Raw genomic sequence first — 17,311 nt, 5'->3', positions numbered from 1 at the left:
CATTTGATATTTAGGGTCTAGACTTTTGCTGAATTCTTGCTGGAGCTTCCACTGATTTTGTCGGAATGCCGTATGTTGTTGGGAAAGTTCGAAAAATTTTTATGAGTAAATTATATAAAATAACTTTAAAATGCAACGAAAAATAATTTTTGAAATTTTAAAAATTATAAAAGCGTTCCTTTGCTTGTGAGCCAAACCTCATTGTTGCTCACAATTTTTGGCACTCATTTAGTTGCCTGCCGCAATAAAGAAGCCATTAAGTGCCTTTAACAGCGCAAATAATCGACGTCAAATTTGATAACTTACGCCGCCATTTATAAACAAATATATGCAAAATATTACACAAATACATACACACCGACTCACGCGAACTCAATGAACAGTTATTTGAGCAGCGCTAATTTTGTTTTATTTGTTTCACTTCTGCTCGCTTACCATTCCGCGGCGGCAAAATCAAATTGCGCAAGCATTTAAAAACTTTTCGCGTCCAATTGCGAACTGAGCTGAATGCCATTTAGCGCGCCGCGTTGCGACCCTCCCCCACCGTCACCAAGCGCCAAGCACAAGCGAATGTACACAGTTGCGCAAGCAAGCTTTTTGTAATTTGTTTGCAACTTTAATTTTCACATTTCTGTTGACTCTTTTGTTAATTTTTCTTTTCGCTTCTTCTTGTTGCTATTGTGGTTCTTGTTCTTATTGTTTCTGACTTTTTACGGCCACACAAATGCAATTGCGCGTATCTGCAACACTTTGCAGCTCTTCGGCGGGCGGCAGCAACATCCTGTGTACTTGCCAGCTGCGGCAATTGCCAGTGCACGGCAACGCCAGACAACTTTCTGTGTGCCACACTGGTACTGGTCTGCCTCTGACCAACACTCACTACTCGATGTGGGAGAGGTAGGGGATGTGAAATTGCCACAGCGCTGCAAGTGTGCAGCATTTGTGGCCGGCAAACATTAGCGACAACATTTAGTCAACTAGGCTGCAACCGACCAACTCTCCTCCTCTCCCACCGCAAGTGTAACGCATTTTGGTGTTGCTTCATTTTGTGGTAGTGGTGAAGGGGGCAGTGAACGTTTTGCATTGCCAACAAATGACCCTGACCACTAATGAGCTGTATGGCGCTGGTGTCACTTAATGGCTGACTTTCAGTTATCTTTTGTGTCGTTCTAAATCAAGCGTACACTCACCGCCGCACGTTCGTCTCTTTGTCGTGGCGCTATCTCGTACTAAGCGAGTTTTTCTCTTTAGTTTTGCTTATTTGAAATAAAAAAGCAAGAAGAAACGTTAACTTCGGTTGCACCGAAACTTCAACAGTCTTCGCATATATTTATGTACAAAAGATTCCATACAAAAACTTGATTTCGATCTGCCATTTTGTATGGCAGCTATATGCTAGAGTGGTTCTATCTGAACAATTTAGCTATGTCATCTATATCTTGTCAAATAAAAGAGTTTTTCATACAAGGTCTAGGATGTGATCGTTCAGTTTGTATGGATAGCTGTCGGTATAGGCAGTTTCGAAAAACAAACGGTTTGTTTGGAAGAAAAAGAAGTGTGCAAAACTTCGGATGGCCATCTCGAAATCTGAGGGACTAGTTCGCGTATATAACACGCTGATGATTTATATATATATTTTATAGGGTCTCCAATGTTTCCTTCTAGGTGTTACAGACTTTATGGCATACCTAATATACCCAGTTCAGGGTACAATTAAATTTAAAAAATATAAAAAAAAATTATTTAATTTAGTTTTCACTGCGCCTTGAAATACGCAGTAAAATGTGGACGCTTGGTAGTTAGTAGCGCGCACTTGCACCAGTCGTGTGTGCCACTAAAGCGTCGCATTTAAAATTATTACACATAATTTGCATTCATTTGCGCTTTATTTTCACTTTTTAGCAACAAACATTTGCTGCGTTGGCTTTTCAATTTTTTCACGATTTTAATTTTATTTCTTTTATTGTTTGTTTTTTGATAGCTGCCAGCGCTTTGCTTTTGTTTTTGTTTTTTCCCGACGTCTTGCAACATTTACGGCTGTGTGTTCATTGCGCTGAGTTTATGTGTAGTCACTCAGTTGACTCCAGTTGCAACATGACTCCAGCAAAATGTTGCCGGATGTGCAGTATTTTTTACTTCCGGTCGCGTTTTGGCCGCCTGACACTTTGTGCGTTTTATGCTAAATAAGTTATCTAACTCTTTATGGTGGCAGTGGCAATTTAATACACACATACATATACACATATCCAAGTAGTTTAAATTTAATGAGCGAGTTGTTAGCTCACATTGTGTGTTTTAGTGCGCGGTAGCATAGTAAAAAAATTATTGCTTTATTAATTATGCTGAAGATAGTTAGAGGACCGTTAAAAACTAAGCTCATCAGTTGGTGTCGTAATGTTAGTGACGAGTTTGCTAGACCAAAGTAGAAATTTTTCTCATTCAGTTTGTTGTTTACTCGGTGTTAAAATTTACCTCTCTAAATATTAATCAAACAGCTACACATACATACACAGCGACCTCTACAGGAAGAAACTTTTTATCAACATATTCTATTATCAGGTAGCCTTGCTTAGTAATGCCATTAATAAAAAAGGAAATAATAGGAACGAACTATGAGTTATTGGTTATCAGGGAACGTTGACTACCCACTTCTGAGAGTTTTTATTCAGGACTTAGGGCTAATATCTTGGGAAAGTCTTTGGAAACTTATTTGTTTATTATCGGATATGGTTAGCTCTATCTTTAGAGACTGTCAAGAATATGAAACCAACATATCGATATTACTAAAAATAGAATATCCCCAAGAGGGAGATCACATCACAAGCTAAATGAATATACCAGTACATAGGTGAATGGGAATTGGAATTTGATCTATAACAAGAATCTTCATGTGGAATATTATTACTCAAAGTGTTCCTCATCTAAAGTTATAACAGATTTTGATTTTTCTGGCAATTTGTGGATTCCATCCTAATAGAACTGTGGCGGCTTGGTGGCCAAGAATGAATTTATCTAATTTTGGTTACACTGTTGTAGTCCAAAGAGCGACCTTTAGGGTGGATGAGGCAAAACTTCGTAGCCGCTGTTTTCCAAATAGTTTTTAACCAATCCTGCAGCTTGAGAAAAACATCGCTTCGTGTTTAGCCACAAATTCCGTGCGGTAATTTCTCGCTTCAATGTGATGAGTTGTTTCCGATAATGTTCGCCATTAATTTTTTCAACTGGTTATCGAAGCGCATACAACAGCCAGCCTTTCTGATTCCACCAAATACAAAACAACACTTTGGCGTCATGGATATTCGGCTTTGTAGTTGATATTTCAAATATGATTTCTTGGTTTGGGTTTATCCTAATGGATCCATTTTTCATAACAGTCGCAATCCGATAGCGTTCAGCCAACATTTCTGACATGCTTCCCTTCTTTCTCTCTTTGCAACCAATTTTCTCACTTTTGAATTTGTCCAGCTATTTTTATTCATTTTTAAATGTCTGATTGAGTGATTCTGCAAGTTCTTCTTGTATTTGACAGCAATCTTCATGAAGCAATGTTTTACGTTCCTTAACCTTAAAAATGTTTTGGCGCAGGCCGTTCTTCCTCTTCCAAGCTCTTATCTTAGATTTGTCTTCCTTCAAGAGCTCGTTTAAAGTACAGTTTTCCATGTTGTTTTAATGTGATTTTACCAAGATCAATTATAACCTAAAAATCTGAAACACAAACGATAGATAGCTCTGGTATTAACCGAAAATGCTCGAGCTTCATATAATATAAGCTGAGATAAGCACCTCTCCGTACTGCTGAGAGAGATAAAAATGTTTGCACCTCTTAGTTTAGTAGCTCTAAAATGAACAAATAAAATGTATCCAAAAATCCAGGTTTTGTTTGAACTTCAACAGAAATATTCACTCTCTGTTTAACAGGCTTTAGCATTCTAGTGCGCAAAGCAAATTACTTAAAGGGTATCATTGCAAGGTTATTCTATATAAATCTCTCTCTCTCTCACTTTTGAGAAGAAGGTTTGTTCAAAAGTACAATATATCCATGTATAAAATAATGATTCGTAAGGCTCTTGTGATTTCACACCGTTATACTAAACTTTAGACAAAATCGATCGTCATGGAATTTCTTAGACAGGTATATCATATAAAGCTTGATTTATTTTCAGCCGGATATGCTACTATTTATAAATAGGATTGCCAATAAGACAAACCAATAACTTTGTTCCATTTTCTTGTCCAAAAGCCTAAGCTATAACATTACAGGTTTTTTCTTTATTAGAAAAGCAGCAAAACACAACTACTTGAAATACATATCTGTCGCTAGCTACGGATTTACCTTAAAAGTAACCAGTTTATTTCCTACTCCTGGTCATAGGTACTAATCGATAATACTAACCGATATCATATCTTGGAACAATATCCATGTATGAGTCGGCTAGGAGCGATTACAAGAAATTTTCCTCAGAATTAAAAAAAATTATGAGTACTTTTTCTGCTCAACCTAAAATGTGGAAACAGAATCAACTCCATCGCAAACATGAAATTTTATATATCGCCTTTTTATAAAGATTTGGCTTCATAAGAATGTAATATTTCACACTTGCTCTCCTTTTGCACATTCCAGTGACGACTACCAAAGAAAAAATATGTGTGTATGTATGTATATAGTCGTGTGTTTTTTCAAGTTTGTCAGAGACGCAGTGAAACCGCAAGTAGAAGCAATAAATTTTTAAGTACTTCGACTACAAAGTTTGGCAAGTACGAACAGCCGTTCATAAATATAAATACATACCACATGCACATATCTAGACATATGTACATGCATGTGGCTATCAGTTAATGGGAGTGCGCTCTTGTTTTCACTCTTTTGTCCGAAGATTTCTAATAATAAGAAAAAAATAAAAGCGTACAGTTACATTATTCCCATATAAATACATATGTATATATTATATAATATTATATAATTATATGTACATAAGTATGTATACGATAAGTCAGTATATCACAACAATGTAAGCGAGCCTTGAGTGCTTGACCTTTACCCATTTGCACATTGGCTGTTTTTACCATGTGTCTGCGGCTGCTGTATTCTCGAGACCTTTCATATTGTTATTGTTATTCCATCTGCTTTTAGACCTCTTTAGATTCTTGTAGTGTAATTTTTATTGCTATTTTAGATGAATTGAAGCAAATTACTTGTCAAATGTCAATATATAATATTAAGAAAACAAGTTGTTAGTGTGGCCTCCAACCATAACCTCATGTTAGTTCTATAGCTTTGTTTCAAATAAAAATATTTCACCTCAGTGGTGTTTGTTATAACATAATTCTTAAATTTTTAAAAAAATTTTAAGCAATAGCGAAGTAATATGTACATATGATTTTGAAAATAATTCTCAATTTGAACATTTTTCTTTTTGAGTAGTATGAGTCCTAGGCACATCAAAAATTACAAGCATTCCCAAATTCGATTCTTTTGTCTTAAAGTACACTTTAGGGTCCTAAAAAATTATTCAATTGGTAGAATGAAAAAAATGTGTTTGTCCACTTCACTGTATTTTATCGAAGCGTTTGAGTTAGTCAGCTTCAGAACTTCAAATTTTAAACGCCTTTTTCACTTAGAGTCACTTATACTATACCGATATCTCAAAAACTAGTTCTTGTACATACAGACAGACAGACAGGTGGATATGGCCAAATCGACTTAGCTGGTCATGCTGACAACTTACCATATATCGTATATATATATTTTATAGGGCTTTCGACGTTTCCTTTTGCGTGCTACAAACTTCGTGGTAAACTTAATATAGCCTGTTTGGGGTATAAAAATATGATGTTTCGAGCATGTCGCGGAAAATTAGTATACTATTTTTAGCTATCATGCAGCAAACAATTTTTAACATCGGCGAGAATAACTTTTATTTTTGTAAGAAAGGTTCTTTTTTCTATAATTTTGGTCTCACACCTTTCTTAGTAACAGTGTGCCATGCAGCTGGTATGCAATAGAGACTCTATTTTCAGAGACTTACAAGCATTAGAGCAATATTTGCCTCAGGCTTCCTCCCACCCGCTACCCGAGGCGTTATTTTCTTCACTGATCTACAAATATATATGTAAGTATATATGTAATTTAATGGCGTGTCCTATTAATTTTTATATCAATTGCAAGCAGCTTGTCACTCCCAACAAATTCCACCACCGACCAACGTTTCAACACCTCCCTCCCCCACCGTCAGCGCTCATACGTTTTGTACCATACGATTCCGTACATCTTTCTTACTGTCAATGCGATGTGTCTATTTGTTGTTGTTGTTTTTTCTATATTTTTTTTGTTTTTTTTTTTTCACTCACACGCCCCGGTCACCAACCGTTTTGCCCAGCAGTGTGACTTTTAGTGTTTTGAACTTAATTAAAAGCGACAAGCGACTGTCGTCGTAGTCCTCGCCCCCGTCTTCGTCTTCGACATACTACCCGTCACTGTCAAGCATATCCTCAGTGTGTAGGCGTTGCTGCCAGCGGCGTAGTGTCGCATTGGATTTATGGTTTGACTCGGTTCGCCAAAGGACTTGTGTGTGTAATTTTCCTGCTGTTGTCATTCTTTTTCCTTTGTGCTCGTACTTTTTTCATCTGAACTCAAAGATATTTCACTTTTTTTTTTTGTCTCTCTCCGCTTTGTTTTTGTCTTTGCGCCTGCATATTTCGACATTTGGCAAGTTTTTCCCTTCTAATTTTACCGACACTTTTCATTTGAGTTATGTTACCATCATAAGGTATCTAAGCACATAAAAATGTGTCTGTGGCTGTGTGTACCTTTCAACGGTATGTCTTGTCTATTAATCTATGTGTGCCTGTAAACATATGTTTGTTTGTGTTGACGCTCAAATTTGATATGCTCCATATGATGTCCTTATAAGCATTTAACTGCTGGAAGTCACTATTTTTACACCTCGTGAGTTATTGACGCGAAGCGTCGCCGTGACAGCGTTGATATTAATTGTGTTGGTATTCAATTTATTAAATACAAATCATTTTAATTTTATGCGCCCATTAAGCAAATTGACAGTAAATGGTACGTGAACTTGCATATAGTTTGGTATATTTGTTCGTGGTTATTTATAAAATTAAGAAAAAACAACAAAGCTATAAACTTTCACTGCAGCGAAGCTGTAATACCAACACAAATAAAAAAAGTTTCCATACAAGGACATGAATTTGATTGCTCAGTTTGTAAGATAGCCGATCTGAACATTTTCTTGAGGTATTATATCACTGCCTTAAATAATAGTATATGCAAAATATCCTAAAAATATATTTTGAAACAAAAAAGTTTTCCACACAACGACAAGATTTTGATCGGTCAGTTTGTATGGCAGCTTTATGATATACTGATTCGAGCTGAAGAGTAGTAGAGTAGAGTAGTATACACTGCCTTGGATAATAATCTGTGACAAATTTCGTGACGATATATTTTCAAATAAAAAAGTTTTCCATACAAGCACATGATTTCGATCGACCAATATGTATGTGTGCATAAATTCAGATCGATATCTCAAAACCTGTGAGACTAGTTCCGCATATATTATGTACAGAGAGATGAACAAATGAACATGACTCCATTGACTCACCTCGTCACACTGCTCATTTGTATATATATCTACTTGTACATATCATTATCTTTTCTCCAACGTTCCCTTCTGGGTATTACAAACTAACTAGGTGTTGGTGGCTAACTTTATATACCCTGTTCAGCTTAAATTAATAAGTAAACTCTTTTGATGCTTTACATTAGTTTTGTTCTTTTTCTCGTAAAACTATTAACATAATAATTTGCTTCCTTTTGCTTGATCTTGAAATCTTTATAATGTAAAAGTAAATATGTAAGCCCGTATGGACATTTTTGGAAATATATGTTTTGAAAATTTTATAATGCATTTCTAATCTTTGCAACAGCTGTAAAATGTTTATTTACTTTCTTCAAAGAACTATTGTTGTTGTAGAAACTTTGCTATTGGTCATAATTTCCTAATATGAAACTATATTATGAAAAGATACCGAAAACATAATGTTTTTGCAAAGTGGAAACTTCAAAGGCATTCATTTCAGTATGGTTTTTGATAGAAATTTTTCCATGATTTGAATAAACTGCACATAATTTTTTGTTAGATGAAAATTATTCCAAGTAAAGTTAGCGCTTTTTCAAAATTTGTCTGGGAACAACATTGAAGAGGTTGTCATACTATACATGAGGGCATATTGATTTTAATCGATTTATTTTGACTGAAATTAAGCGATTAATTCGAAAGAGCACCAGCTTCTAAAAAGCTACTCTTACGAGCTGCAAAAACGATTGCGAAGACGCTATTGCTGCTGTGGAGCAGATTTTGCGGAAGGATCTTGCTTTGTGAGCTTACAAAAGTCAATTTGCAGAAAAGCCCGAGACGATTGATGCTTTGGAAGAGAATATTCGGTGCGTTGTTGCTCACATATGGCCCAAATTGCTGCAAAAAGTGGTCGAAAATTGAATCTCTCGGCTGGATTTTTTTCGAGCCAGTCACGTTAACGAAATTATTATTTATTATTTTTATAATGACAGAGCCTTATTTTTATAATGAAGATAAATTCTTGGCTATAATATTAAATTATATGCGTTTTATTTCTTCTTCAGCTCTTGAAGAACACTCTTTACACATTTAAATGATATCTCACAGTTAATCTGGTTATGAACATTATAGGTATATTGTTGCTACTGGCAGAGAAGAGCTCTATTTTAGTCACGCCTTGAAAATGTTGTGTTTTAGGTGTTCTTGTAAGGTTTTTTGAAATATTTTTGAGATATTTCGTTCTCAGAATTTCATCCGAATCAATTAATATTTTATAATAAAATTTTTACATCTGAAAAACACATCCGAAAAATCTATCGAGAATGAAAGAAAGATATAGATTTTATGCTTTAAATCGAGAAGGTGAAGCTTGGTGAATCCTCAAAAAAGTTAATTTCAGCTCTTGAATATTTTTGGGATATACTTGTAGAGTGAGGGTATGCAAAATAAGGTGAGTTTTTTTTTTCAAATCAGTCCTTCACGTTAGCTTATCGCGAATTAAGATTGAGTATAGCATTTTTTTTATAAAAACTTAATTCAGTTATATAACTCGATTATTTACCTGAAAGCAATTTAAATTTACCACCATGAGAACTCTTTATAAACTCTTAAATTATTCACCTTTAAACGCGCTCACTCCGGCTGGTTGGCAGTCTCTGCAATTCAATTACCAACACATATGCATTGCCACTTCATTTGCCATTGCCAACAGTAAAATAAATCGCTGGCAAATAATTAAAATCACAAATAAATTCGCTTTTTCTCTACAATTAAAGCCTCATAAATCTCGAACGAATTTTTTTTTTTGGGAGCGCAACAGCAGTCAAATGCACGGCGCATCATTGTGCAACTCATGCGGCTTTTTTCGCGCGAAATACTCACATTTTGGTTGTTGCAAAACGGCAACTAAACGCGTAATTTAGCGGCGTCATTGCAAGCAGTAAGCGGTGGCACAACATAAATCCTTGCGGAGTTGGTGGCGAGACTAGACAAAATTTGCTGCGCTTAATGCGGTCGCAGTTGAGTATAGTTAGTCTGCAGCATAAGCCAAGGCATTGCGCTAATTCACTGCCGCAGTAGACGCTGATCAACACCTACGCAACGCTAAAAAGAAAGAGTTAGTTGGCCTTGCTGGCTGGCAAAGAGTAAAAGCGCACAAGTGTGGGTGCAAAGTGGTGGGCAGGAGCGGCAGCAGCAGCAGTCGCATTTTTCCAGCGTCTAATTGAGTTGTACACGCTACTAATTGCATTTGATTCTTATGGTTGCCATAAAATACCAGCATAGCAGTAGGTGAACGCACACTACTTAGGGGTATCTGTGTGTGTGTGTGTGTATGTGTGGAACAGCGCACAACTTCAATTTAATTTCTTCGTATATCCTTTTAGCAGCAATCGCATTTTCGAAGACATTGATAGCGACTGAAGGCAGCTCCAGGGTGGTGAGAGTGCAGCGCGGGTGGTAGTTTGGTGCTGCAGGATCACCACTATTCGGTGTTATAAAATTTTTCTTGAAATAATTAAATTTTATTGCAGCAAATGAACCTGAATTGAGCGCACCGCACAGCGCTAGCCAGCTGTTGCAAGTGCCGCGGTGTTCGTGTGTACTACGAAGGCTTATGTGTATGTATGTGTGTATTTGTTTGTGAAATTTATGGTTTTTTTTTTTGCACTGTCATTTTTCACTCGCTAACTCACTCTCGCTTACTCACTTTTAATTAAGAAGCAATCATTAAATTAAACCAAACTCATTTTGGTGTGCAATAAAAACGTGGTTGCCTTTTTGCTGTTATGGCGCTCAAGGTGCTAAGTCGTCACTCTGGCAAGACATATGGCGGCAGGCAGCTGTGCTAAGCGTAGCGCAGTGAAGCGCTTAAAAGTGCTGTGTAACTTAGAAAAGTAGTGGAAAGAGAAATTTGGATCTGAAAGCTATTGACTTGCAACAATTGGTGTTATCTGCGCTAGGGCTGCCAATCAACCAATAATTTTCCTTAAACATAACCATGCTTATTAGACTTTAGGGAATTTCAATAATATAAAATTAAAATATGTTCAATTCTCTTTAGTTCTTCAAATTTTAGTTTTTGACGAGCGACCACGTAATTTGGACAAAAATACACAATTTTCGTAGCATACCATTGGGCGCATGCATCCTTAGTACTCGACAAAGCAAAAAAGAATCAAAGCAACTGCAAAACCTAGAAATTTTTCTTTATCTCGAAAACTTACATAAATACCTTCCGTAGAAGATTATTTTTCAAATTGTCGAGATAAAAAGGAACTGACATTTAGAACCTTAAAAATTTGGTGAATATTATACTTAGGCTCGCCATAAATTCTGTTGCGAAGTTTACAATGTATACAGAAAATAGAAAGTTATCTCAAGGAAAGTGAAATGAATGAAGCGACCTAACCAAAGCCTTCTGGTCAAAGTCAACTGGTCATCTTCGGAAAACGAGCTTGAATCAAATTAGGCAGCAAGCGGCTTCTTCAGCGGTACGCGGTCAACAGCCTTGAAAGTATCCTTCTTAAAAATGAAAACATTTCACTGCTTAACAAGTTTTTAATAAGAAAAACGGCAAAATCTACGAAAAAACTTCCAAAGATGCAAAAAATGCTATTCTAAGGGTTCAACGTGGTCAACACTCAGTTGCTGTGAAGGTTTGGTGGGATGTCTTCTGTAAAGGCGTTACACTTCTAAAAGGGGTAAAACTCTGGCAAAAATGTTCAAGCAGGACGTTTTGGGAGGCGTGGTAAAGTAGTTAAGCAAAACTTTTTTTGATGTAGGGCATTGCATCTTCCAGCAGTGTTAGTTCCAGCACACAAAGCAAAAACCACATAGCAATGGCTTAAAAGCCATGGTTTTATAACTGCAGATAATTGGCCGTCGAAAAGTCCAGATTTGAATCCATTGGACTACAGTTTGTAGTAAGAGTTGAAGAACATGGCCTGTTAAGTGTCCCACTGAGAGAGAGTTATTTAAAAATATATTACAGTTTCAATTTTATAACAGTCTGAACCTGTAACAGAACTTATGGCAGAACTGAGTAGGAACGTGTAAAATCATTTTAAAGATTTTGAAAAATCTGTGACATTGCTATCATTATATTATCCTTATTGGTTTTAATAGACTTTCGGAATTAGTGAATAGAACCACGTTTTACCGATCTTCACAACATTCCGAGATGTGGCTAAATATTATTCGCAAAATTGTGAGTTCCAAGGTTTTCAGACAATGTCGAATATATGATAACTTTTTATTTCAAACTTTATCAAGTCGGAAATGTATCTAGAAATTTGACAATACTTATAGGGAAGTGAGGCCTAACAATAAAGGCTTATATTTTAAATTATAATTTTTGATGCGAATTTAATTCAAAATTAACATCCAACTTTTTCACTATTACTCCTGGAAGCTTTACCAAGCTATTTCTGCTTAGGCAGATTAAAGAATATTTGAAAATTAAGCCAGTACACCACATTATTCTTTACAAACATTTATCTATGTATTTTTAAACTCAACACCTTCCTATGTATATTAATATTAATGCCACCACCGTACAGCGTAGCTGAAGCTGCATCGCTTGGAAGATGCGCTGGCAAGGCGTTAATTGAAAAGTGTAATGAAATTAAATAGCTCAAGCAAAAATAAGCCAAAGAAGCAACAGAAAAAAAGTAAAACGCACCTGTTACAAACAACAACATGTTAAAAAGTCAAAGGAATGCTTAAGAAAGCTTCGCACACACATACATAGTACTCCCGCTAATTCGCTGAGTTATGTTGAGACTACAATAAATTGTGCGGTTATGTATTATATTATCATAAAAAGGACAGTGATGAGGAAAACGGTTATGAAGTTGATGGAAATGCTGTTGCTGCTGCTGTTGTTTTTGCTTTGGGTGAAAACAATATCTCGGGCACCGCGGTTGCTAAGGATTTATGATGATATGATTATATAATGCTGTAGTTAATGTTGTAGTTGTAGCTGTTGCTGCAGCTGACAATAGATGTGCACGCTTTTATTTCTGAACCGCGGAAAGAACAGGGAGCAGCAAAAAAAACTGATAAAACATTTTTGAGTGACGTTGCAATACTGTTGTTTAAGAGATTGAATGGTGAAAAGTTTGGTGAGATGCATATTCTCGGGGTTCTTAGTAAAAAAAATCAACTTAAATTCAATAAATATATATTGTGATGGAATTCATAATTCGGATTTTGTATAAAGGAGAGAAAATATTGTATATATTGTAAATATATGTTACACTGAATTTTTAGAGACTTAAACTTAGTAATCTTTCTTTTTTCAAATTATCAGCTACATAATTATGTATGTACCCTTTTTTCAACTGGGAGGGGTGACTTAATATTCAAAAAGATATTAAATGTTTTATGCATCTCTTAGAGGAGTTGTTGTTGAAGGAGGTTGTTGTCATTACACACTATTTATTAAGTGACCCAAAGAAGCTAAAGACCAGAGCGCCTGACCATTGTATAGGAAACTTTTTTAGACCTGTGGTTTTCAAGAAGAAACAAAAACAACATGCATATATTCTTATGTTTTTGTCAACAATTTAGCTTTAATATAAATATAAGGATTTGCCGTTATGTCTTAAAATTGATATCGGGCAAGTGACCGCCGCAGCTGGTTCCAACCGAGAGGCCCAATTTCGACCAGTATTTGCCACACATGTAACAGCAAAAACCGTTTAATGTTCATCTTCTGCGTTTTCGACCCTGCTGAAACTTAATATTTTTCCAATGATTGTCGAATCGAATAAAATACTATTATTATTGCGGTTGCAAAATGAAAAAGAGTTTAAACATACTATCTAATTAAATTTGAAAAATTAAGAAAATTATATTTTCAAGCATGTTAACACAAATATTAAATATCTCAAAATAGACTACTTCTGCAACAGATTCAGGTATCTGGGTATTTCATTTCATACCCAATATGTTGAGATCCTCTGCTATCTCTCTAATCCCAACACGATTTTTTCGAACACAGTTTGGAGTTATCGTCATCAACAGAAATGGATGGACGACTCATATGAGGCAAGTTTTCGATGATTCCTTTGGAAACACAATATTTCAAGAGGACGTTGATCAATTTTTTTTCTATGGATAAAGTTTATGCGTCGTAAACTCACAGCTGCCAAAAACCCACTGATTGACATATGGAGATCAAACTTCACACACGCATACAAAAAGTTGTATCTATGTAGGTAAAAAAGGGCGAGTCAAATCGTTTTTGTCCTAAAAGAAGGCTAATGAATATCTGCCAACTTCTTCATGATAGTCAGTACATGTCTTTGAAATGTTCACGTAATAAAGGAAAACTCCATAAAAGCTTCCAATAAGAAAAATATTCTCCAAAAAAATATCCAAGTAGAGGTACTTTTGCCAATAGCCTTTGTTTCTTTTGACAGATTACGCATGAGTTGTCTTAAGCTGTCACATAATTTTTGTTCAGTATTGTTATGCACTTTTTTATGGAAAGACTTACGCCTGAACAAATTGTTCAACTTTGTGGTCAAAATAATCGGCCTACTGAGCATACTATTCGCAACACCATCGCCCATCGTGTGACCCAGCATAAATTATTTGATAATATTCGACCGAATAGACCACGTCTTCCGAATTTTTAGAGCCAAATTTTGTTCAGCGATCAGCCATTTCGGGCTCAATGGGTATGTAAACTAGCAAAATTGCCGCATTTGGGACGAAGAGCAACCTGAAGAGCTTCAAGAGCTTTTATTTTATCCAGAAGAAATAACGGTTTGGTGTGATTTGTGAGCCGGTGGAATCATCGGTACATATTTTTCAAAAAAATATTACCGGTGAGAGCGTAACCGTTATCGCGTCATGATAACCGTTTATTTGATGCCTGAAATTGAAGCTCGTGATCTCGGCTACATTTGGTTTCAACAAGACAGCGCCACTTCCCACACATCGCACTTATCTTTATTGAGACTTCTTTATTGAGACACTTCGGTGAGCGGATAATTTGACGTTTTGGGCCGGTCGATTGGCCACCAAGATCTTATGATATCACACCCTTAGAATTTTTCCTGTGGAATATGTAAAGTCTAAAGTCTATGTCAGTCGAAAAAAAAATTGGACTCAACAGATGAATCATCTAAGACGTAGCCGTGGCCAACATTTGAAAAAAATAATCTTCAAAAAATAAATGCCAAATAATGTTGTTTCGTATTATATTGTAGTAAACACTCCCCATTAAATTTGAATTTTCTGTATTTTTTCTTTAAAAAAGTTGGAAACCTCGAAATGGATCACCCTTTATAATACCAATAAAAAATTTTCAATATTTTACTTCAAACATATGCTTTAAAAAGTTAGTAGAAATTGTATATTTTAATACAAAATATATACATAATTATTCACACAACAACTAAAGTCCTTCGCCTTGCAAATTTAGCTCGTTAAGTAGTTATACAAGGAAATCATAACGGCAGATGCCGTTGAAATACTGACTAGATAATTCATGAATATATAGAGAAATATTGACAATACCTAAAATATTTCAACAAATTGAAATAAATGGCAACAAATTTATTTTGCTTCCTCATTTGAAAAATGTCTCTTATATTTTTTTCTTTATAAAAAAACATCAAAAACTATAAAAACACCAGCAGGACATATGATGAAATAAAAAACAAAGCCATATTAGCACCCAAAAAATCACAGTTGTAAAACAATAAGTCTACAGTTCGAAGCGTCAGTTCGTTATATGCGCCCGCGTTTAGCGCACTTTCAGTCAAAAGCAAAACCAAAAGCGTCCCCGAATTGTCCTTTCTTTAGTACGTTAAATGTTTTTCATCATAGTTGTCTTAGTCACACTATTCGTCGCTGCGTCCGATCTACGTACAGCGCTCAGTCTACAATAATTACTTCATCGACTAGCAGCACATCATCTTCTCCATCCTGATCTACGTCATAATACTCGGCCGTCGGTAGATTGTTATCTGCGAGCTGATCGTAAGCATCGCTACCAGCAACGTTGTCGCCATCATCTTCATCTACTGTATCGTAGCCATCGTTTTCATGATCATTATAATTTTCATCATCGTACTCATCGAAAAAGTATAGATCATTTGCTTCATCGTGATCTCCGGCATCGATATCATTATCGCTATCGTCTTCTTCATCCTCGAACTCTTCATCTTGTTCCACATCAATATCCTCGCCAAAGACCTCTTCATCACCATCGTCCTCCTCCTCCAAGCCCTCCTCATCGCCAATATCCGATGCAAAGTCGTCTTGGCTATAACGGAAACCCCGTTCCATTTCCTCTTCGAACTCTACAGTTTGTAAATCACCTTCATCATCTTCGCCGGCTGCTTCACTGGCACTCACAGTCGATGCTGAATTGGTGGGCGTGGTTGCGCTCGCCAGATTGCCGAAGCTCATGCTATTAGCAATACCGAAAACATCCGTTTCGGCGGCGATTGCCATAAACTCCTCCAACAAGTATATTTGCTCGGCCGATGCTTCAACGGTGGACTCCGATAACGCAGTAGCCGTGGCTGTAGCAACAGCAGCTGTTGCAGCGGCGACTGTAGCCGACGTGGCATTCAGACGCCTGCGTGTGGGCGTATACTGGCTGGTGCTGCTACTACCTGCATTGATGGACATTGTAGCTGAGGCTGTCGTATGGTCCGTTTCGGAATGTTTTCGCTTCACCTGTCCGCAAAGAAAGAGATAGAGAAAAGCACACAGAAAAGGGGGCGAACAAGAGACATTTTTCAATTAAGCAAAACAATGTACGCTCAGACAACTTACTGAACGTCGTTTCTCCTTCAACGAACCACGGCATATCGGACAGCGATTGGCCCAAGCGTACTTCTGGTACGATAAGTAGACCTCCAGACATTCATTGCAGAACGAGTGACCGCACGTGATGCGTACTGGCGAGCGCTTCTCATCGAGGCACAGCACGCAGCGTTCGCTTTTGCTTGCTTCACCAGCGACAGCGCTGCCACTGGGTTTGTTGGCTAAATTCTTCGCTAATTTTTTTGCATCGCAGTTGGCATTAGCGCGACTCCTGTTACAGTTAGGACTATTATTATAATTTACATTGCTATTGACTTTTTTATTATTGCTATCGCTATTATTATTATTATTATCTTCGTCGGCCATATTATTCATTATTCGTTTGGCTTTGTGGCCGATCGCTGCTAATGTGTGTGTTTAGTCAACACAAATCTCGATCGGTTCCAGCCTGTCAAATGGCTGACAACTTTTCTATGCCTCTCTTTGTATGTTTTGTGTTATTCTTGATTGTTGTATGCTTCAAGTTATTATTATTGTTGTTATTACTGTATTTTTTGTCTGATTGTTTTCAACGTCGACGTCAAATTAAAATTCAGCTAGTACAAAAATATATATTTGTGTTGAATTATTTAAAAATTTACTGAGGAAAATTGTTGAAATATTTGTTTTGTGTTAAATTTTTGTTTTGAAAAGAAAAAATCACAAAACTAGACAAAATAAATTGGCATCTGAAGTGGCATTTGAAGTGTGAATCGTAGATAGGCAAATTATTTGGTAAAATGTGCAAACAAAACCTTAGAACAACAAATACACCATGCAACAACTTAAATTTAAAAAATATCTTAATACAAAAGAAAGAACAAAAGATTTCATACAAGAACTTCAACTTGATTTTGATCGGTCAGTTGGTAAGGCAACTATAT

General features: G+C 36.3%; 1 protein-coding gene across 1 annotated transcript; it reads right to left on the bottom strand.

Moving 5' to 3' along the window:
- Nucleotides 1-14,941: 14,941 nt before the first annotated feature.
- Nucleotides 14,942-17,082, bottom strand: LOC106626091 (uncharacterized protein DDB_G0275275). Its single transcript, XM_014245895.3, has 2 exons — nt 16,398-17,082; nt 14,942-16,298 (listed from the first exon to the last, which is right to left on the bottom strand). Exons 1-2 carry the CDS (start codon nt 16,761-16,763, stop codon nt 15,489-15,491), a joined length of 1,176 nt encoding a protein of 391 aa, XP_014101370.3. The 5' UTR covers nt 16,764-17,082; the 3' UTR covers nt 14,942-15,488.
- Between the last annotated feature and the right edge of the window lie 229 nt (nt 17,083-17,311).

The sequence above is a fragment of the Bactrocera oleae genome, chromosome 4 (genome assembly GCF_042242935.1).
Source record: "Bactrocera oleae isolate idBacOlea1 chromosome 4, idBacOlea1, whole genome shotgun sequence".
NCBI classification, from domain to species: Eukaryota; Metazoa; Arthropoda; class Insecta; order Diptera; family Tephritidae; genus Bactrocera; species Bactrocera oleae.
This window is presented reverse-complemented; position numbering and strand designations above follow the sequence as displayed.

Coding starts and splice junctions, on each gene's coding strand:
- LOC106626091 (XM_014245895.3), bottom strand. CDS start 16,763: ATGAATAATATGGCCGACGAAGATAATAATAATAATAATAGCGATAGC. Junction 16,299..16,397: donor TGAAGGAGAAACGACGTTCA/GTAAGTTGTCTG, acceptor CTTTGCGGACAG/GTGAAGCGAAAACATTCCGA.